This window comes from Ovis canadensis, chromosome 23 (genome assembly GCF_042477335.2).
Source record: "Ovis canadensis isolate MfBH-ARS-UI-01 breed Bighorn chromosome 23, ARS-UI_OviCan_v2, whole genome shotgun sequence".
Taxonomy (NCBI): domain Eukaryota; kingdom Metazoa; phylum Chordata; class Mammalia; order Artiodactyla; family Bovidae; genus Ovis; species Ovis canadensis.
This window is the reverse complement of record NC_091267.1, coordinates 38,072,629-38,094,531: the sequence shown is the minus strand read 5'-3', so window position 1 is coordinate 38,094,531 and position 21,903 is coordinate 38,072,629. Positions and strand designations below refer to the sequence as shown.

At 38.5% G+C, this 21,903-nt stretch overlaps 1 protein-coding gene across 2 annotated transcripts in view; it reads right to left on the bottom strand.

Annotated features, from left to right (window-relative positions):
- Window positions 1–5,988: 5,988 nt before the first annotated feature.
- Window positions 5,989–21,903, bottom strand: part of KLHL14 (kelch like family member 14) — a 116,960-nt gene continuing 101,045 nt past the window's right edge. For both annotated transcript variants that reach the window (XM_069569349.1, XM_069569348.1), the window contains exons 5-9: window positions 21,623–21,701; window positions 12,211–12,401; window positions 11,971–12,129; window positions 8,718–8,875; window positions 5,989–6,823 (exon numbers count right to left, since the gene is read on the bottom strand). In XM_069569349.1, coding sequence (XP_069425450.1) covers window positions 6,683–6,823; window positions 8,718–8,875; window positions 11,971–12,129; window positions 12,211–12,401; window positions 21,623–21,701 — 728 coding nt within the window. In that variant the 3' untranslated portion in view covers window positions 5,989–6,682. The remainder of the gene's footprint in view (window positions 6,824–8,717; window positions 8,876–11,970; window positions 12,130–12,210; window positions 12,402–21,622; window positions 21,702–21,903) is intronic.

The window sequence follows — 21,903 nt, the reverse complement described above, 5'->3', positions numbered from 1 at the left end:
AGGGGATTAGATAAAACAAGCCACAAATATATCATAATATATCATCGGTATAATAAAATATGTGATAGGTAAACTATGTGAAAAATATAGATAGTAAATATTATAATAAATATTGTAAGGATTTAGAAACAAAGATGACCACCCTAGTGATGATCTAGGGAGACTTGGATTATATTTTCTCATCAGACACATAGCCTTAAGGGCCTTTGGCTTTAAACTTCTTTCTTTACTTAGAGTTGGTTTAACATGGCCAATCATGTTGGAAAAGAAATGAATAAATTTGACATGGCATCACATCCCAGCTGGTTTTAATAATCTGAATTGCTTTTAAGACAAACTTGTAAGAACAAGTAAAGAACTTCCTGCCAAACTATATGAATGCCATCTGGTCTGAAGTGAGAGCTTGGTGGTGGTCTAAGTCCATTCACAAGGAGGGTACAATTTACCACAACTATTCTGGCAGAGCTTGGAGGTGGGGGAGTTGCAGCTTTTCTCATTACACGTTAATTGAGGAGAAGGATCAGAGAAGGCTGAATAAACAACATCTCTGGAGAGCTAGAAACTTTCATGTATTTCAAAGAGTATGTTATGGTGAAACCATATTAGTAGTTGAAAAGAACATGAATTGTGGAGTAAAACTGGTTTGAGGAATCAGAAAGAACACAAAAGAATGTTTGTTGGAGGACTACTTGTGACACCAGTGCATAAATCGAAATTTGCCAATGTTTGAATGTTTGTTCAGCATACTATGAAACTATTAAAAATTACTATAGAGACCACCTTGTCACCTAGAAACATGTTTATGAAATGTTGAAGATTTAGGAGATCAAGATATAAATACAGGGATCTTCCTGGCAGTCCAGTGATTAACACTTTGCCTTCCAGTATAGGGAGTGTAGGTTCGATCCCTAGTCAGGGAGCCAAGATCCCACATACCTTGTGGCCAAAGCCCCAAAACATAAGCCAGAAACAATATTGCAACAAATTCAATAAAGACTTTAAAGAAAGATATAAATCCAGTTGTACAGAATGCAAAAGTGCAAATGAAAAAGACAGGGAAGAGTCCGGAGCCCAAGAGACAAGTCATTGTGTTAAACGTAATTTTCTTTCATCCCTCTGTATTTCCCAAAATGTCCATAACTCGATTATATTAATCATTTAAAAACACAGGACTTTTATTCGAGAAATATTTCATGACTTCATGGTTTTTTCAAAGACATATTGCTTATTATCTCTACCCTCAAGGAACGCTGAATCTAGTAAGGGGGAAAGACATAAAATCTTATAAATAGTATGGAGTATAGAAAGTAAGAGAGCCATGGGAAGTCAGATGAAAACCATCACACAGGACTGTTGTGATCACGAAGGCTTAATGAAGGCAGTGAAGTTTGAACATGACCTTTAAAGACAGGATTTTAATAGATTGTGTTGAGCATGAAATGGCATTCTCTGTGGAGAAATTGCACAAGCAAAAAGGCAAAGATGGAAAAGCATAGCTGTTTATGTGGAAAAGCAAGGATTCACAACGCTCAATGAACAGAACAGCAAAGAAAAATGTGACTTGAAAGCAAGACTGAGGCCAAATTTTAAGGTGTCATTGCCAGGCTAGAAGTTGGATTTAATCATTGCATCGTAATAGCTGATTTGTGTATTTTTCTTCAGGGTTTACAAGGTGCAAAGTGTTCTCACATTCTTTACATATGATTTTTTCAATAATGTTCTGAAGATGAGATTATCACTCTATCTACAGATGACAAAACTGAAGTTGGAGGAACTGGAGGATGCCCCAAGTTCGCAGAGCAAGTTCCTTCTGCTCATTCTTCCCAGTGGTTCATTCACAACAACCATATAGCATTTGCCATAATGCACTATCGTTAGTTGTTCATTTTCCCCTCTAGCACATCCTAGTCACTTATGGAAAAAGCAGCCAGTTCACTGGGATTTCCTACATGATTTCAAATGATTGATCTAAGAAATTAACTTTGTTAGCAGGAGAATATGATGGTTGGAGGATGGGCTTAGATTAAAGCCTTAGGTTGAATCCTAATTCTGCTGCCTGTGAGCTGTATATCAAATAGTTTATCCCTTCCGAGCGTGTGTCCTTACTTTTCATATATGATTAACATTTGCTTTATAGAGCTGTTTAGAGGAGTAAATAGGAGAACACATGAAATGCCCAGGAGTGTGCCTGACGCATAACAAACACGAAGTCAGTGGAAGTGTTATGTTGTTATAATATTGCTCATATAACTTTGAATCAGTAACTAAATCCCATTCCTTTATTCTACTTTTCTAATTTAGTTCGATCAGTTTCCAGATGACCCAGATTTGAGAGACTTGATTGGGAGTCAGGAGCCTGCCATCTCTCTAAATGTAGGGTGACTTCATCCTGCAGCCAAGTGTTCCCCTTCCCTCCTGCCTTTTCACATATGTCACTTTGTTGTACAAAGGGGATTTGGAAGGTCACAGAGAAAGAGTCAACCTAATAAGTGAAAAAATGGAAGGAGAGATCACAATCAAGGACCACTTTACTTGAAGTGATATAATTATTCTGAGCCTGAGTAGACAGTCCTAAATGTCAAGTCACTCCAACCATCTTGTTTTCAACAATATCAGTGAGCTAAAAACATTAAGGTAATGCTACTTCTGCTAATGTTAAGAATTGACATTTACTGAGTCTTTAACATATGCTAGGCAACAGCCTAGAATAGAATAGGCCACTCAAGCTTCAATTTGTAGAAGAACTTTTTCCTTAGTCCTACCCCATTGTGTTGTATTCTTGACACACGTTCTCAGTCCGCATCTCTAGATAGAACTGAACATTTTGTTTATGCACCAAACCTGAGAGTCAACCAATGTAGGAAACCTTTATTAAGAAACACAACCCATGGCTCCTCAAGTGGTGCTAGTGGTTAAGAACCTGCCAGCCCATGCAGGAGACATAAGAGATGTGGCTTTGTACCCTTGGAGAATGAAATGGCAACCCACTCCAGTATTCTTGCCTGGAGAATCCCATGGACAGAGGAGCCTGGCGGGCTACAGTCCATAGGGTCACAAAGAGTTGGTCAGAACTGAGTGACATCACACGCACATACAACCCAATATAAGGCCCAAATCTAATACACAAGGCAGAGTAGAGCTCTACCATTGTACCAGACATACTCAGTATTTGGATATTTTCTCCTCATATTGACCTTTCTTCTTTTTTCTCACTGCCATTTTATTTTCCACCAAAATTTCAACATTCTCTAGGTCAGGTGCTTCTAGGGAAGTCAGGCCTGATCAGTCATGATCTTCCTTCTACCTCATCCACAGGAACTCAGTCTATTAAGATACTCACCAGTGTGTATTAATTGGCTTTGCTATGCTTTACCAATCCAATTTTAGCTGGTTTGCTTGTTCATTTAAAAATATTTTGACCTAGAGAACCAAGTTTAATCAGAATCCTGGAATTTACAGTGATGCCTTTGAGGATATGCTCAATAAATACTTGATACTTACAATGTTGATAGTGATAAGTGATATGTCAGGCAGCTGGGAAATGAGAAATTTGGCTCTCAAAGGGGAGAACAAACACAGATACTAATTTTAAGACCACAGACACAGCCTAATTAATTTTTAAAAATCTGGTCCTTATGTTTTCTCTTCCAGTTTTAGTCTAGTCATGGACTTAAGGAGAAGGATATGGCAACCCACTCTAGTATTCTTGCTGGGAAAATTCCACGGGCAGAGGAGCCCGGTGGACTACAGTCCATGGGGTTGCAAAGAGTTGGATATGACTGAGCACACACATGGACTTAAGTAGGTGGACCCTGGGATTAGGAGAAAGCCAAATATAACTTCTTAACTCATCATGATAACCGATCAGCACTAGAGATTTTGAGGCTTCAGAGTATTGGAAAGAGGTTCTGCAACAACTGGACATTGGCTCAGGAGAAGAGGAGGCTACCATAGAGAAGGGCCTTTCCTGCTATGCTACAGTAGCATGGTGAGCTGAAGATTCAGTGGGTAAAAGAAACTCCATTACTCTTGCTTCTGTGGAATACTGGGGAGAGTCAAATGACCCTTTAATTACCAGTTTAGTCATCAATAATGGAAGATTTGCCAGGGAAGGATTAAATACTTTCTAGTTTGCAGGCTCTTTGCCTGGAAGTTTGCCCAAACCTGCAACCACATGCCTCAGTTTCTCCTACGGTCTTCCACAGCCCCATCCTTTCCTTGCCCTGCACAACTCCCCTCACCGCCCCCCCCCCCACCGGCTGCAGATTTCTAAAAATAAAATGAACCACTGTATATTTAGAGAGTTGACTTAATTAAATATGTAATTCATTTAGGGTTAGGTATAGGGTTTCTAAAAGGGTTACCCTTTAGAAAGTGTGCAAGTATTGTTTCATGCATAAGGTGCTTCTAATAATTTCTCTAAGTACTCTGTTATTAGATCTTGGATAAGTATGCCTCATTGTAACATTTTTACAATGGAAAAACCAGATTCAGTTCATGATTTATAACTCACAATACTTTTTTATGAAACATTCTGTAGTTTTTAGCATTAATGCTACACACATATATGAAGGGCCAGGAAGCTAAATAAATTGATAAAGTGTATCTGCAGAATGAAAATAATTATGCATTTACAAATTAAAAACCCTCAAATAACTTAGTGTATGGATTTATACACATGCTTTATAAGTCAGAATATGAGAGACAGTTGAATTAGTACATAAAGTTTTTATTTAAAGTTTTCCCCTTCCAAGCAAGCTTCATTTACACATTCTAATACTGTACAAAATTTACATTCTCTGTGATTTATTTATTTATTCACTCTTCACTTTCTAATAGTTTACGCCTTTCTGAAATACAGAAAGCTTTACTTATAGTTCTCATAAATGCTTTTATTTATTTTGGCTAGAAATAAAAAATAAATGAAGAACAAGTCCAAGGAAAGCAAATACCCTTGTATAAACTGACTTTCGGAAGAGATGGGGACTATTGACGATAAAAGGTTTTGAAGGAGACCTTGTATTCTTCATGACATCGGCTGGGAATTTTATCACAACTGTAACCTTTCTTTCTATGTATTCATATGTGATCAAGGAAAAAGAAATGAAAAGCTGATTCCACTGGATATATATATTTATATATATATATTTTTACAACGGATCCTTTGGATCTGAACATACAAATAAATACAAAAACAACAAGGATTGCACTTTACTGTAGAAATGGCATTGGATTCCAGGACACCCATCCATCTTAACATGCTCCACAGTGAAACCTTGTCACCAGGGCAATTTTAATCGGTGGCTTCCCTATGTGGTTATTTTTGAACAACATACTTGTTGAGGGATTTGAAAACATCTCTTGGTGATTCACAACATATTTTAGGCTTTGATTTGTTCCTAATTGTTGTTGTGGCAGCTCTGAAGAGCTTGAAAATCAAATCCACGTTTCTGCTAGTTTTTCCCTATTGTAGGTCACACTGATACTGTCTCATGCTTTTCTGACCTTCTGCTCCTAAATTCCTCGGGCTTCTCAAGACAGCTAGTGATGGCTCGCTTCACTGAGCCCAGACATCTCTGGTGACAACAAAGAAATGTAATGGGTTGAGGGGAAGGAGGGTTCATCAGGTGCTTTTCTAGAGCCACACTTAGAGTCTTTTCTAGAGCTGAAGGTGTGGAAGAGGGAGAGCTATTGTTTGAGGAGCTACAGTTTGCTCATTAGGCTCTTTGTGGCCCCATGGACTGCAGCCCGCCAGGCCCCTCTGTCCATGGAATTCCCCAGGCCAGAATACTGGAGTGGGTTGCCATGCCCTCCTCCAGGGGATCGTCCCAACCCAGGGACTGAACTCATGTCACTTAAGCCTCCTGCATTGGCAGGCGGGTTCTTTACTACTAGCATCACCTGGGAGGCCCTGTTCGCTCCTTATATGCTGCCCCAAATGAGAAAGCCTCAGCCACTATAAACTGAATAGTGCATTTTGTTTCAATCTTTTGGATAAAACTGAGGACACAGAATTTATGACTCTGGCTAGCCTGGAACCGACAGGGCAGAAAGGAGTTGCCACAAGAGCCAATATCTTTTTCTTCTCCGTTCCCACGAGGCGCTGTAAGGGGCAGAAGGTATATAAAATGAAGTTCTATGGAAACAAAAACATTCCTCTTCAGTCTTACATGATTTTCTATAACTGTGTTGCCTCCGGAATCTGTGAAGCTGCCCCAGGTTAGGAATATAGAATCAGTGGCCATTTCTGTAATGTCGTATGAGTGTTTGGGTGGGTCAAATTTGGAATCATTCATGAACACAATATCCCCAAAACTTCAACATAGATCACATGCAGGTAAACTACAATGCACAATACTGATCTCAGGTCTCTCAGGGGGCACTCCTCCGTATTTTCTTTCTCCTGTTGAAAGTCGAGATCCACGTGGGGGGATTTCATAAAGCTGAGACAAGTTAAAACCAGTCTGAAATGGAAGAGTCTGTCACCACAGGAAGTTTGATGTGATCCGAGTTACAGAGTTTCCGTTCAAGAACAGGTCTTTTCCTTTTGTAGCTTCTTGTAAATCATCAGACACTAAAGTGGGTTTCGGCAGATGTACCATTAGAATGCATTGTTCTGGCTACAATAGGGCTGTCACTTGTCACTGCTTCCTCGAATGTGTCGTTCCGGGGTTTCCTGGTGTTATTTGTTGTAAGGTACGCAGGCGGGCAGGATAACTGTTGCACAGGCTGGCCCTGCCAGTGGTTCTGCCACATCTCCTTCGAGTTCTGTCCAGCTGCCTTTTTCTGGACAATAGCATATTGTGGATGACTTGTAGGCTCCCTGGAATGGAGAGCAGAGAGCCTTAGGGAAGGCTGTTCAGAAAAGTGCCACGGCAACCTTATTTATCACATCTACACTGGGATGGTTTACAAATCCTTTATGATAACTTAGCCCATGTTGGAAATTATCCTTCTGGTTTAAGTTTTAAAAAAGGAAAATTTATCTTAAATATTCTATGATAACTTACCCCAAGTTGGAAATTATCCCTTATTTAAGTTTAGAAAAAGAAGTAATTATCTTAAATATTCAAATAATTGAAGCAAATTGGATTTTAGATTATCACCTCACTTTTCCATTTTTTATCTTACTACTATAAAAAAATCAGAGACAGAGGGTTCAAAACCAGTTTAAAATAAACTGGAAATGAAGGTTTGTCAACTTCTTCACATGTTGATTTATTTGTTTTCAAGGGGCCACATGAGAAATAAAAAAATGTCTTTGATCTTCTTTCCTTTGTCAACCTCAGCAGCTAGTGCTTGTATATTTCCCTTTCTTAACCAAAGCAGCCTTGTTTTTTACCATAGGCAAAGAAAAAACCCAAAAATCCCAACCAACATAATCATTTTCTGGTTCCAAACACACATACGTTTGCAGCTAGCAATGTATGCCAGCAAATAAGGACATAGATGAATATCTAGTGATATATGTCAACACGGTTCACTTCCACAAGACTATAACTTTTTAAGGCTCTTCAAAACTTTAAATAACAGTTGTTGGATGCAAAAGAAATGAGGCCAATTAATATTATTAAAACCCCAAATAAATCTTATAAAACCAACAGATATATATATAGGAAAATACAGTCATCATTTCAAAAGTGGCTGTGTAGACCATTAGACTTATGTGTCTTCTGATATGTCATTTGAATTACATAGCCCCCCTCCTGTATATTATTGCTATTAATAAAATAAAAAAATTTTTTTTAAAGCTGAACTCAGGTCCCAACCGATAACAGTCTATAGGAACTATGGAGACAGGAGACTGTTTTTAAATGTCAACACAAGGAAATCATTAGCCAGTACCAGAATGTTGGGTATTCTATAAGATAACTGACCTTGCTTTTTCAACAAGTCAATGATATGGGACAGAATGAGGGGCAGGTGTAATTCTCCAGATCGTGGGGGATGTATGAGATATAATAGGAAAATATAAGAGAGGTCTTATGAATCCTAATTTGAGCATGTCAATTTGAAAAGCAGAATTTTTTTTCCAGATCAATGGGATAAACTTGAAAATGGATAGGATATAAAGGAATTACTGTTGATTTTATTGGGTGTAATAATGATAGTGTGTTTATATAAACAAGTGTTTTTTTAAAAGAAATACTGGAGCATTTAGGTTGAAATAATATGTCCAGAATTTGCTTCAAACTGCTTCGACCAAATATTTTTAGAAGGAGGAGGGATAAAGTATTGCAAAGCACCGATTGTCGAAGTTGGATGGTTCTCAGTTTTTGTGTATGTTTGGAAATTTTTATGGTAAAGAGGGGGGCAAAGTGGAAAGCAATGGCAAATTACATAATCCTAAATAGAATTTGTGGATAACTGAACAATTATTTTCCATTTTCTATGCTTTGCCAGTCAGAAACTTTTCAGACTCTCCTATACAGATTTAACAGACATCTGTAAAACCACTTCAGCCCAACTTTTAGCTGGAAAGCATGAGGATGGGAGAGAAGCAGAGACCTACTGTATTTTGTGATACAGTTGACCAGATAGCAAGCCAGATCTACAGCAACCACACTGATTCTATTTTACTGCTTAAAGTAATTTACTGTGTGCATATAAACATGATACTCTTAAAAGGTATTTGTGTGGGTGGTAACACACTTGGAGGGACATGAAAAGTAAGCACAAGCAAAAAGGAGGATGAGGAGGTAAATGTAGACACATACCATACTCCAGCTGTAGCCTCCCACCAGGTAAATGCTGTCATCGAGCACTGCACAGCCAGGACCACTGCGACCCTCTAAAATGGGTGTCTGGAGAATATTCCACTGGTCACCTTTAGGGTCATAGCATTCCACCAGCATTACATCGAGATGGGAGAAACCTAAGTGACATAGCAAAATGGAATCATCAAAGAATAAGCTCTTGGGATTCCAATTAAAGGCTAGAGCTTTTTTTTTTTTTTTAAATAAATGACCAGAGCCAAGAAATAGACAACTATACCTTTGAAGATGTATATATAAATTTACAGGTGAAATCAGGAGTTGTCAGAAAGACCTAACAAGCAAACGAATAAAAAATCCTCCCAAACCCCAACTCTTGATGTTTTGGATTAATTTAAAGCAAAAATGCCTGGCTAGATGTCATTGGCAAAGGTTGACTTACCTTGGAGTATCAGCAAAGATTTATTTAAATCTTATTAAAAAGCTTTAGCAATAGGTGAACTGTGAAATTCCAGATGTTCAAGCTGGTTTTAGAAAAGGCAGAAGAACCAGAGATCAAATTGCAACATCCGCTGGATCATTAAAAAAGCAAGAGTTTCAGAAAAACATCTATTTCTGCTTTATTGACTATGCCAAAGCCTTTGACTGTGTGGATCACAATAAACTGTGGAAAATTCTGAAAGAGCTGGGAATACCAGACCACCTGACCTGTCTCTTGAAAAACCTATATGCAGATCAGGAAGCAACAGTTTGAACTGGACATGGAACAACAGACTGGTTTCAAATAGGAAAAGGAGTATGTCAAGGCTGCATATTGTCACTCGGCTTATTTAACTTATATGCAGAGTACATCATGAGAAACACTGGGCTGGAGGAAACACTGGCTGGAATCAAGATTGCCGGGAGAAATATCAGTAACCTCAGATATGCAGATGACACCACCCTTATGGCAGAAAGTGAAGAACTAAAGAGCCTCTTGATGAAGGTGAAAGAGGAGAGTGAAAAGTTGGCTTAAAGCTCAACATTCAGAAAACGAAGATCATGGCATCTGGTCCCATCATTTCATGGCAGATAGATGGGGAAACAGTGGCAACAGTGGCTGATTTTATTTTTCTGGGCTCCAAAATCAGTGCAGATGGTGATTGCAGCCATGAAATTAAAAGATGCTTACTCCTTGGAAGGAAAGTTATGACCAACTTAGACAGCATAGACAGAGACATTACTTTGTCAACAAAGGTCCATCTAGTCAAGGCTATGGTTTTTTTCAGTGGTCATGTATGGATGTGAGAGTTGGATTATAAAGAAAGCTGAGTGCTGAAGAATTGATGCTTTTGAACTGTGGTGTTGGAGAAGACTCTTGAGAGTCCCTTGGACTGCAAGGAGATCCAACCAGTCCATCCTAAAGGAAATCAGACCTGAATATTCATTGGAAGGACTGATGCTGAAGCCAATACTTTGGCCACCTGATGTGAAGAGTTGACTCATTTGAAAAGACCCTGATGCTGGGAAAGATTGGGGGCAGGAGGAGAAGGGGATGACAGAGGATTAGATGGTTGGATGGCATCACCGACTCAATGGACATGGGTTTGGGTGGACTCCAGGAGTTGGTGATGGACAGGGAGGCCGGGGGTGCTGCAGTTCATGGGGTCGCAAAGAATCAGACACAACTGAGCGACTGAACTGAACAATCTTTAAAATGGTAATAGTTAAAGCAAGCATTTTATAGACTGCTTATAGTAATCTGGTTCTTTTCTAAGTGTTTTATATGAAGGAACTCATTTAATCCTCTCAACCACCCTATAGATATTTCTACATTATATTAATTTTATAGATGAAAAACTGAGGAACAGATGGAATTTTAAAACTAAATAAGTCACATAGCCTGTAGCTAGGCTGAGATTTGAAACCAAATGAATAGGCTTCAAAAGTCACACTTTTACAGACTAAACTTTATTGCTTTTCTTAAGTGAATATTAAACTCTATCAAAATCTTTTACTTTTTTTGACAGTCTGATTATGTAAACACCTGTGATGATGTGCTTTAACTATTATGAACTTGAAAATACTTACTTAAAAATGACATTTATCCAGTACTTATTACATTTAGGGGTAGATATGTATTGCTAAATAACAGAAAAAATGTGCATATCTAACCTGTGGTTTAAGAAGGGTATATGATTGGAAAATAAATGCATGAACAAAGGTGAAGTTTCTTAGTCATGTCCAACTCTTTGTGACCCCATGGACTGTAGCCCACCAGGCTCCTCTGTCCATGGGATTTTCCAGGCAAGAGTGCTGGAGTGGGTTGCCATTCCCGTCTCCAGGGGATCTTTCCGATCCAGGGATTGAACTCAGGTCTCCCGCATTGCAGGCATCTTTACCATCTGAACCACCGAGGAATCCCATATATGGGTATATGATTGGAAAATAAATGCATAGAATGGCCTTATGCACCATGCCCAGATGGCCTGTATTTCATTTCATTCAGTTTCAAGAATCATGGAAGGTCAGAGCTGGAGGAGATTTTAGAGACCAACTTGACCGGCTTCTTCATTTATAGATGAGAAAACTGAAGCTCAAAGTGATTCCACAATGTTCTCAATATCACAGCTCTCTTTGCTTTCCTGTAAAATTTAGTGCTGCACACATGCCCACAAACTACAAAAAACTTGCTGCCATATACATAATAAGGAGGGAAAAGAGCCATATATGGTTCTAAAAATACTGTTACTTACTAAATAAGCAAATGGAAAGAAGTTGAGAATCATAGATGGTTTGATATTCAACTCTTCAAAGAAGTAATTCTAAATTTAGACATGAAATTCTGTTTTCTTTAAGAAAAATCACGTTCATTTCTTTGTGCAGCTCTAAATTTAAAAAGAAAGTTCTTTATGATGATTACAAAAACAATTTTCTGGAAAAAATCCATTACTATAATTTGGTGATAAGGGATAATTTATTTTACTGAATTCATTGTTACAACCAATTGTTTGTGCTTTTCAGTTATTAATGCTCTTGTTTTTTATTTTCTGTAGACATCATTATTCATTTCTTTAATGTGTGTGGTAACTTCAAAATAATCCTATCTGCAGGAGAGCCAAAATAAGTGCTTGCCCAAGGGTACTGCTAATTTGCAAAGAGTAGATTTTATTTGGTCAACATGTTTTATACTTGGTTAACTATGATTATCTAACGAGAAACCCCCTTAGCAAGAAACATGAGATGCAAATGTTATTGTGATTTAAAAAAAGAGGACCTTTCAAATGATTTCCTCCAATTGCATATAAGCGATCATTCATTACAGCCAAAGTGTGGATAGCGCGTTTTGTGTTCATATCTTGTTTTCGAGCCCAGACATCCATGACGGGGTCATAGCAATATAGCCACGGGACATACTCTCCATTGTGTACACCGCCTGTGAATTAAACATAGACACACAAGTGAAGAAAGTGCCTTGGAACTGAACTTTGTAGCAGAAAGTGGAGGAATGACTTGCCTGAAATGTATATTTTCCCATTGTGCACTGCTCCTGCATGAGCCGCCAGAGGCTGTGGCAAAGAAGACACATAACGCCATTCATTTGTTTCCAGGTTATAGCACTCCACACTGGACAAATAACCAGTTTCATTCCGTCCACCAATCACGTATAAATGTTTGTCCAATCGGCATGCATAGAAACTGGCTCTTCTACAATGAAACAAAACAAAACAAAACAAAACCCTCTGTAAATACAAAGTAGCCCCATCAGTCAGGGAAAGTGGGGGCATCCTGCTTCAGAAAAGGGTGCTGTGTGAGCTTAGTCACTCAGTCGTGTCTGACTCTTTGTGACCCTTTGGACTGTAGCCCACCAGGCTCCTCTGTCCATGGAATTCTCCAGGCAAGAATACTGGAATGGGTTGCCATGACCATCTCCAGGGGGTCTTTCTGACTCAGGGATAGAACCCTCATCTCCTGTGTCTTCTGCATTGCAGGCAGATTCGTTATCTGCAGAACCATCAGGGAAGCCCCAGAAAGGGTACAGAGCTTTGGACATTACACATAAGACTCCTTGCTAAATCAGAGACCTTGAATAGTAATTATCTGTAATGCCCATCCTGGTTAACATTATTGACACTAAAATCACAGTAGAGGAGAAATTTACAACTCTTTGTTTCAGCTCTTTTTATCTTGCTTTTATACACTATTCAAGTGTTCACTAATGTTTGGGATATTTGGTACCTTGTAAAGATATCACAGCTCAGTAAGACAAAGTGAAAAATGAGGTAGATAATGTAACAATAATAAATTATCTTGACATTCACTTTCTTTATGGTCCTTCAAGGGTCATTGTTCCCAATTTATAAGAGAACTACATCATCAAAATTTTTCTTCAATTATCTTTTTTTTTTCTTTTTTTCCCCCAGTATGACTGCAAGTAGAGAAACTTTTCGGACTGAATATAGTGTTGAAATTTTGCTCTTAGGAATTTCATCTGTGTAGCTTTTGATGTTTTTACAAAGCCATAGGATATTTTTAAATCTCTTTTCAAGAAAGACTATTAAATTATCCCACCTTCCCTCAAAGGCAAAAGACATGCAAGTTGTATGGAAAGGATTGGAGACAGGAAGGCTTTTCTGAGGGAGAATACAATCTAGGAGTGAGAGATTGAGGACCTGAAATAGAGTTCTGGTAGAAGACATGGAAAGTGGGGATGCAAGATATGGTAAAGGAAGATGTAAAGCTTAACAACTAATAAACAACTAATAAACAACTAGTAAACAACTAGTAAAGCTGAGGGAGAAAAGAAGTTGGAGGAAGACTCAAAAAGTTAGAGTTAGGATGACAAGGTTGCAATCTGAAGCAAGACTTTAATCTTTAGCTTCTTTTTCTCTCATTGATGCTACTGGGATAATATACTTCACAAGGATAACATGTGGGTCAATACTGGAAAAGAATAGTTGTGAAGTGCCAAGCCCTTCAGAGGCTTTCCAGGTGGCTCAGTGGTAAAGAATCTGCCTACCAATGCAGGAAACTCAGGAGACTCAGGTTTGATCTCTGGGTCGGGAAGATCTTCTGGGGAAGGAAATGGCATCCTGCTCCAGTATTCTTGCCTGGGAAATCTCATGAACAGAGAAGCCTGCAAGGTTATGCATGGGGTCAAAGGAGTTGGATACAACTGAGCATGTATGCACAAGCCCCTCAGAGAACATAACTTAAGTTTGATGAATTGTTGTTATAAAAATTTATAAAAATTATTCATAAAATTTTATAAAAATTGATGCCAAGACTCTTGGGCAAAGTCAATAGCAAAATAAAGAATCCTAGAGGTTTTGAATCAGGAAAACTTATATTGTTTGAAGATTTTCCAAGCTGTGCCTATAAAGTATCAAGACCTCTGGGAAGCAGTAGATAGCATCTTGAACAGTTAGGACTCTGGAATCAGATTGCCAGACCATATGACATATTGTAAAGTGCATGTCATAGTGTCAACATTTTGTTCACTCTCATGAACTGTCAGTTGACATTGTCTGGATAAAAATTTTAAAAAAATCAGCCATTGTGATGTTTGCATATAAACTTCTAATAGCGTTTTCAGTGATGACTAAATTCTTTAATTTTTAAACACAATTTAGTACCATATACATGCACACTTAGTCGTGAGGTCATGTCAACTCTTTGTCACCCTATGAACTGTAGTCTGCCAGGCTATAGTTCATGGATTTTTCTGGCAAGAATACTGGAGTGGGTTGCCATTGCCTCCTCCAGGGGATCTTCCTGACCCAGGGATCAAATTCGCATCTCCTGTGTCTCCTGCGTTGCAGGAGGATTCTTTACCGCTGAGCCACCGGGGAAACCCATAGACATATGGCATATGCTATAGATGGTGATGTATTCAGTTTTTTTCCAGTTTTATTGAGGTGTAATTGACAAAACTATAATAAATATAAAGGGTACAGTGTGATGATTTGGTACATGCATACATTGTAAAATGACTTTCACAATCAAATTAATTAACACTTCTTCAGCTTACATACTAACCTCTATTTTTGTTTGGTGAGAACACTTAAGATCTACTCTCTTACCAAATTTCAAGTAAACAATAAGTATTATTAACTATAGTTACCATGCTGTAATTTTATCCTCAAAACTTACTCATCTTGCAATAGAAAGTTTGCATCCTTTCATCAATTTCTCCCTATTTCCCTCACCCTTATCCCCTGGCAGCCACCATTTTAACCTCCATTTCTTTACCTCTGACTTTTAAAATACAAGTCTACATATAAGTGATATACAGTATGTCTTTCTCAGTCTGGCTTATTTCACTTAGTGTAATCACTTTCAGTCTCATCCATGTTTGTCATGTAAATGGCAGAATTTCCTTCTTTTCTGTGGCAGAATAATATTCCAGTATATATATATGTGTGTGTGTGTAAGCTTCCCAGGTAGCACAGTGGTAAAGAATCTGCCTGCCAGTGCAGGAGATGCAAGAGACATGGGTTTGATCCCTAGGTTGGGAAGATCCCCTGAAGGAGGAAATGGCAACCCACTTCGGTATTCTTGCCAGGAAAATTCCATGGACAGAGGAGCTTGGAGGGCTACAGTCCATGGGATCACAAAGAGTTGGACACGAGCACATACTTGCATATTTATATATACACCACGTTTTATTTATTTATCTGTCAACAGACACTTAGTTTGTTTCCACATCTTGGCATTTGTGAGTAACGCTGCCATGAACACGGGAGTGCAGGTGTCTCTTTAAGATCTTGATTTTGGTTCCCTTGGATACACTGTATATGCAAAAATGGGATTGCTGGAATATAAAGTTCAGTTTTTCTGGATAGTTCTGGACTTGTTAGCATCATTGTTTATTTGAGAGTAGTATTTTGGCTATTTTTTTTCCTATATTTTCTTGATGGTTTTGACAGAAATGTGTGCTGTAGAAAACTCAGAAAGATGATGAAGAGAGCAATAATGGAAAAAGAGAGAATGTTATGAAGGAGAACGAAGAACAGGTGAGATAGATTTCACTAAATAAAGTTTGCTGCTAACCTGGGGCCATGTTTTCTGAGGGGTATGTGAAGCTCTGAAATTGTAAAAAAGTCTTTTAAATAAAATTATATATATATATACATATATATATAGTGAATATGCACACACACACACACACACATAATGCTTTTGTTTAGTTGTAAGTTATGTCTGACTCTTTGTGACCCCATGGACTGTAGTCCACCAGTCTCCTCTGTCCGTGGTATTTCGCAGGCAACCATACTGGAGTGGGTTGCCATTTCCCTCTCCAATATATTATAAATATGTGTACATATATGTTGTGAAAGTGCATTTTTTTTGGAGGCATATGTTTGGAGAAAAAGATTTTGAGGGGAATTTTTAATCAGATTATTAAGGGAATTTAAAACCTAAAAATTTGAAATTTCTTGGTATAAGAACATAAAAACTCATCTAAACATAAAATTAGGTTTAAAAACAATAGCAAAATTAAGTGCACATACGTAGACCCCTAGTTCCTTCCCTTTCTCTAGCCAGATTTCAGTTGCTCCCTTATTGAATATGATGGGTCAAGGTTGCTTTACTAGTGCTTTTACCTTCTCAAGTTAAAATATTTCGTTGAAAAGACTGACATGTCTATGAAAATTTGTACTAAAGTAACATATTTTTTTGCATCACGGACACAGGGTAGGTCAATATCCCTCTTCTGTATGACTCTATTACAAGTTTTGGAAACTCTGAAACAATTAAGTTACTAATTTTACTAATAAATCATCTTTAGTGGGCCAATTCCATAATTTGGACCGTGTTAGTTGCAATATACTATATTCTAAGTTCTTCTTTGTATTATATGTACTATATTCTGGTCTAGAAGAGAAAAATTGCTAGTCATAACAAGCATGAAACTCTCTATTAAATTAAGTTTAGGTAGTGGAGAATCAGAGAAAGATCTTCTGGCAGTGTCTGGCAGTGTGAACTCCTTTTATCTTGTCTACAGTTTAATTTTCTTCCTCTTTCTGATCCTGCTCCTTCCTTCCTCTCTTCACCCGAGGGAGCTGTCAGAGCTGTCTTTCTAACCCCAACATTCCTAATGTGATGTTCCATGTGTACTCCTAGCTTTATCCACACAGTGTCACTGTTAGGTTCTGAATGGGGAAAAAAAAATCAGTAGGTTTCACCTCCTGATGAAAAGTGCATTTTTATGTAGAAATTTTAATAGCTAAGGTTCTGAGTCTCTGACTTATTCCCTTGCATGCCCAAAGTGAGAATTCATGAAATGCATTATGGAAGCACTGGGTAGTTAATGGTCTATCAGCAACTGTGAACATTTGCTTGAGGCTGAAATTTTACCACACCAGGTTTCTCCTGGGAATGCTTCCTGCCCCTCCTCCCCACATGAAGAGCACACCTGATTAGGCTACTGTGTTTGGGGGCAAAAGGAAGCTTATTGAAGATTTTTTAATGGAATGACACTATTTGTATTTCAAGTTGTTTTTCTCTCCCTCCTCCACCCCTCCACCTCCTGTCCCAATGCTAGAGATGATATTCAGTGAATTGAGATAAGTTTAAATGACTATTGATGCCCTCTACAAATATACTTTGAACCTGCGTATAGTACAGATTTTTATAAGCCCTTTCTTGAAGCTTAAGGTGGTCAGTTCATATTCTCAAGAGTCATACTGAGAGGGTTTCCCTGATGGCTCACTGGGTAAAGAATCCATTTGCAGTACAGGAGACAGGAGATGTGGGTTTGATCCCTCAGTCGGGAAGATCTCCTGGAGTAGGCAGTGGCAACCCACTCCAGTATTTTTTGTCTGGAGAATCCCGTGGACAGAGGAGCCTGGCGAGCTTTAGTCCATGGGGTCACAGAGTCCAACATGACTGAGCCACTAACATTTCTTTCCCTATCTCTGTTTCAACTTTTGACTTTTACCATCAGGTTAAAAATAACAGATTTTGTCAAGCAGAATATTGTTTCTCATTGCTTCTTGTAAGGCTGCTAGAAACAAAGTATTTAAATTTGGAAACTTCTTTGATATACATGCTTCTTGCTTTTCACTTACTCTGAAACAAGCTTTCTTATTGGTGCTTCCCAAGTGGTTTTCCTCCCTCCCTCCCTCCCTCTATTCTTCCTTCCCTCCCTGCCCTCTCTTTTTCCTTTTTCTTTTTTGTTTCCTAGAGCAGCAGCTGCTGCTGCTGCTGCTGCTGCTGCGTTGCTTCAGTCTTGTCCGACTCTGTGCGACCCCATAGCTGGCAGCCCACCAGGGTCCCCCGTCCCTGGGATTCTCCAGGTAATATTTCCATAAGAATAACACCTAAAATGTCTACTTTTTGTTGGGAAAACATAATGGAAATCACCAAAGCGTTTTTACTGATCCAGTCGTTCATTTTTGCCCTCTTCCTACTGAAGAATCAAATCCTAAGTCGGAGATCAAAACAACTCGAGCTTTACATTTATCTTTGTACTTTTTTCTAACCCCTTCTGTCAGCAGCCTCATAGGTAGCAGACATACAATTCATGAGTTGACCTATGGCTGAGTAAGCCTGGAGGTCATGTGCCCATTTCCCTGATGAACTGGGAGGGTGTGCTGCCCTTTCATTATACTCTTTTGGAAGCTCTGATTAGGCAAGATATCTGAGGAATTCGCCCAGCCAGCTCTGTTAAGAGTGGGTGACCCTAGAGGTGACTTTCAATGTGTTTCCATTATTCTTAATCAGTTTGGTTACTTCTCAGCGTAGTAACAACTTCTCAGCAGTTTGGCAGCAGCTGAGGGTATGAGGGGGATTCCCAGGTGGCTCAGCAGTAAAGAACCCTCCTGCATCGTAGGAGATACAGGAGACACAGGTTCAACCCCTGGGTCGGGAAGATATCCTGGAGGAGAGCTTAGCAGCACACTTCAGTATTCTTGCTGGGAAAATATCATGGACAGAGGAGCCTGGCGGGCTACAATCCATGGGGCCGAAAGGAGCCGGACATGACTGAAAGGCCTGAGGACCCAAACACAAGGGAAGGAGGGAGGTGGGGAACTTCTGGTGATTCATGGTCTATACAATGCAGAGCTAACTCAATTAACTATCCCAAGATATCTCTTTTCTAATCTGAAGAGTATCTCATAATTTTCAATTTTTTTCCTTCTTTGTTTAATCACCAATTAAACCACACTGGTAGCTAACTGTACTTGCTCGGGTGAATGGAAGCTTGGCAATGACAGAAGAATTTCATTTTAAGTTATGGATTGCTGCCCAGGTCAACCAACCCATAGGAGATATGGAGCTAGAAGATTGACTGGGCATTTGTGAGATCTGCCTTTTCCCATTCAGCTCTGGAAGGAGCTCTTTATTTGGTCTATCGAGTTGATTGTTCGAAATCTAAAAAAAAACTTCTTTTACTAGGGACCTGACATGATATACCATAATGACTTGGAAAGAAACGTTAAACAGTCCATCCTGTCAACGGTGGCTGCCGGGCGCCGACAGACCATGGCAGGTCTTTTTATCAGGTCAATGAGCTGCTAAAAATTGTCTAAGTAGGACCCTGCCCTGATAGGCTATAGTGCCTCCGAGGAAGTCATTATAGAATATCAAGTAAACAATGCACATTTAAAAAAATTACTAATTAGGTTTTGCAGCAATACTTCTCATCCTTAGGGGCTCTACAGTGAGATAATTGACCGCGACGTGAGTTATGCCTCCCAAACCCAAGGCATGAAGGTTAATTATTGTGGTGAACAGCCCCCAGCAAAGGAGACCATGGTGATGAGATGCTGACATCTCAAACATGTTTTGATGTATATTTAATTTTTTTAAAATAAAACTTTTGGAATAGTTTGGATCAAAGGTTAAAGTGATGCAGCTAATAATAATAGCAACCAGAAAATAACCCCCAAAGGAGAGAAATTAGGTATGTTGGAGAAAGAAGCTTTCTCCAGGAAAGAAGCTCTTCTCTCAGGAAGCTTTTATATATACATGTATACACAACAGGAGGATTGAGAAATTTGTCAAGATATTAACTGAGCCAGAATAATCCCTTGAGGTACCTTTGAGTTAGGCATTCCTCTCTGTGGTCCTTAGAAAATGACTAAAATGACTAAATGACGAAAATGATGAAAATGTCATTTTCAGTGTATAACTTTTAGTCCCTTGAAAGAGTTTCAATATCCTTATATGGAATGGGACATTAGATACTAAGTTTATAGCAGAGCTTCTTACTCTCTTTTGGCAGTAATGTACTTTTTTGAGTGAATGGTATGATCTGAAATTTTTTTCACTTGGAATTCATGATTAAGGATTTAACTTGATCTCAGTGTAATCTGTGGTGCTGGAGAAGACTCCTGAGAGTCCCTTGGACTGCAAGGAGATCAAGCCAGCCCATCCTAAAGGAAATCAGTCCTGAATATTCATTGGAAGCACTGATGCCGAAGCTGAAACTCCAATACTTTGGCCACCTGATGCAAACAGCTGACTCACTGAAAAAGACTCTGATTCTGGGAAAGACTGAAGGCAAAAGGAGAAGCAGGTGGCAGGGGATGAGATGGTTAGATAGCATCATTGACTCAATGGGCATGAATTTGAGAAAATTCAAAGAGAGTGGAGATAGTGAAAGACAGAAGAACCAGGTGTGCTCCAGCCCATGGGGTTACAAAGAGTTGAACATGACTTAGTGACAGAACAACAGTGTAATCTGATTGAGTGTTTAAAAAAGGAGATGTTTAAGGCTATGAAGGAATAAGAACAAAAATTATTTCTTAGTTCAGCTGAGAAGAGAAAATAGGTTGCAGCTTATTGTTACTATTGTATCAGAAAATTTGCTCATGAGGATGTTGAGATATTATTTGAAAAGAACCAAGTGTTCAAGATTTAGTATGTGAATTTGCATGTATATATTAAGACATGGCTTCCTGCCTAATAGTCAGGAGAACTGAATGTGTACAAACACAGTTGCCTTATCGTCCTTTGATGTTAGAAAACTTTGGTGAGATAAACACTGCATACATTAAAAACGAGAGGACACCTTGCAAAACTGACTTTTCATTAGATAGCAAATCACCTATTTTTAAACGTCTGATGGGGAGATGCTTGAGGAAGTAAACAAGGAATTTGAGGTAGCGAGACTTGGAAACTTTAATATTGAAATATCTGCATCAAAATACATACATTGTGAGAATGGTGTTCTATATTTCAGTGATAAGATTTGAATAAATTACAACTGAGAAGAGTGGAATAGCCATGAAATTGTAGCTCTGCTTGTCAAAAAAAACTAGTGCAACATGGAAAAGGAAGACAAGCCATGGATGGGCATTATGCTAAGTGGAATAAGTCAGACAAAGATAAATACCATATGATATCACGTATGTGTGGAATCCAAAAAATGCAACAGACTAGTGGATATAAAACAAAAGCAGGAGACTCACAGATACAGAGAACAAACCAGGGGTTACCAATTGGCAGAGGGAAGTGGGGACGGGCAAGATAGGGTAGAGTATTAAGAAGTACAAATTAAGTGTAAAATAAGTTACAAAGGTCTATTACACAACACAGGGAACACAGCCAATATTTTAGAACTACAAATGGAGTGTAACCTTTAAACATTGTGACTTTTTATATTGTACACTTATATAATATTACACAGCAACTATATTTCAATAAAAAAGTAAACTTTAATGTGAAAAAAAAAACAACAAAGAAGACAAGTTATATAAATTCTTTCTTCCTACATTGGAACAAATACTTGACCTATTATTTTTCTCCATCGAGTTAATGAAGCAGTTAATCAGAGTTGGCCAGACCAGGTTTTGCATTTTGCCTCCAGTTTAATTCATTGGCTTTGTTTAGCATACCTTATTATGGAAAATCATTCAGTATCCTTCCTTCAGGTAAAGCAGCCACGAATGTTTCAGATGCGAGAGATAAACACTTACCGTTCTTGCATGGGCGGAAGTTGTATCCAGCTATTAAATCGGGGGTCATATCGGCTGACAAAATTTGTACTGTGTTTTCCTGTAAAGATATATTTGAGACACTTAAAACTTAGATTCCTTTGTTGTTTTGCACATTGAATAGGGTTTTATAAGATGCCCCTGTTCTCTGGTTTAACAAACAGATGACAGTAGAGGGACTATCTACCATGGTATGAGAATGAGGAGTCAGAACAAAAACCTATGTGCCACTTTAAATATTTTTCTCCTTTTTTCTTCTTTTC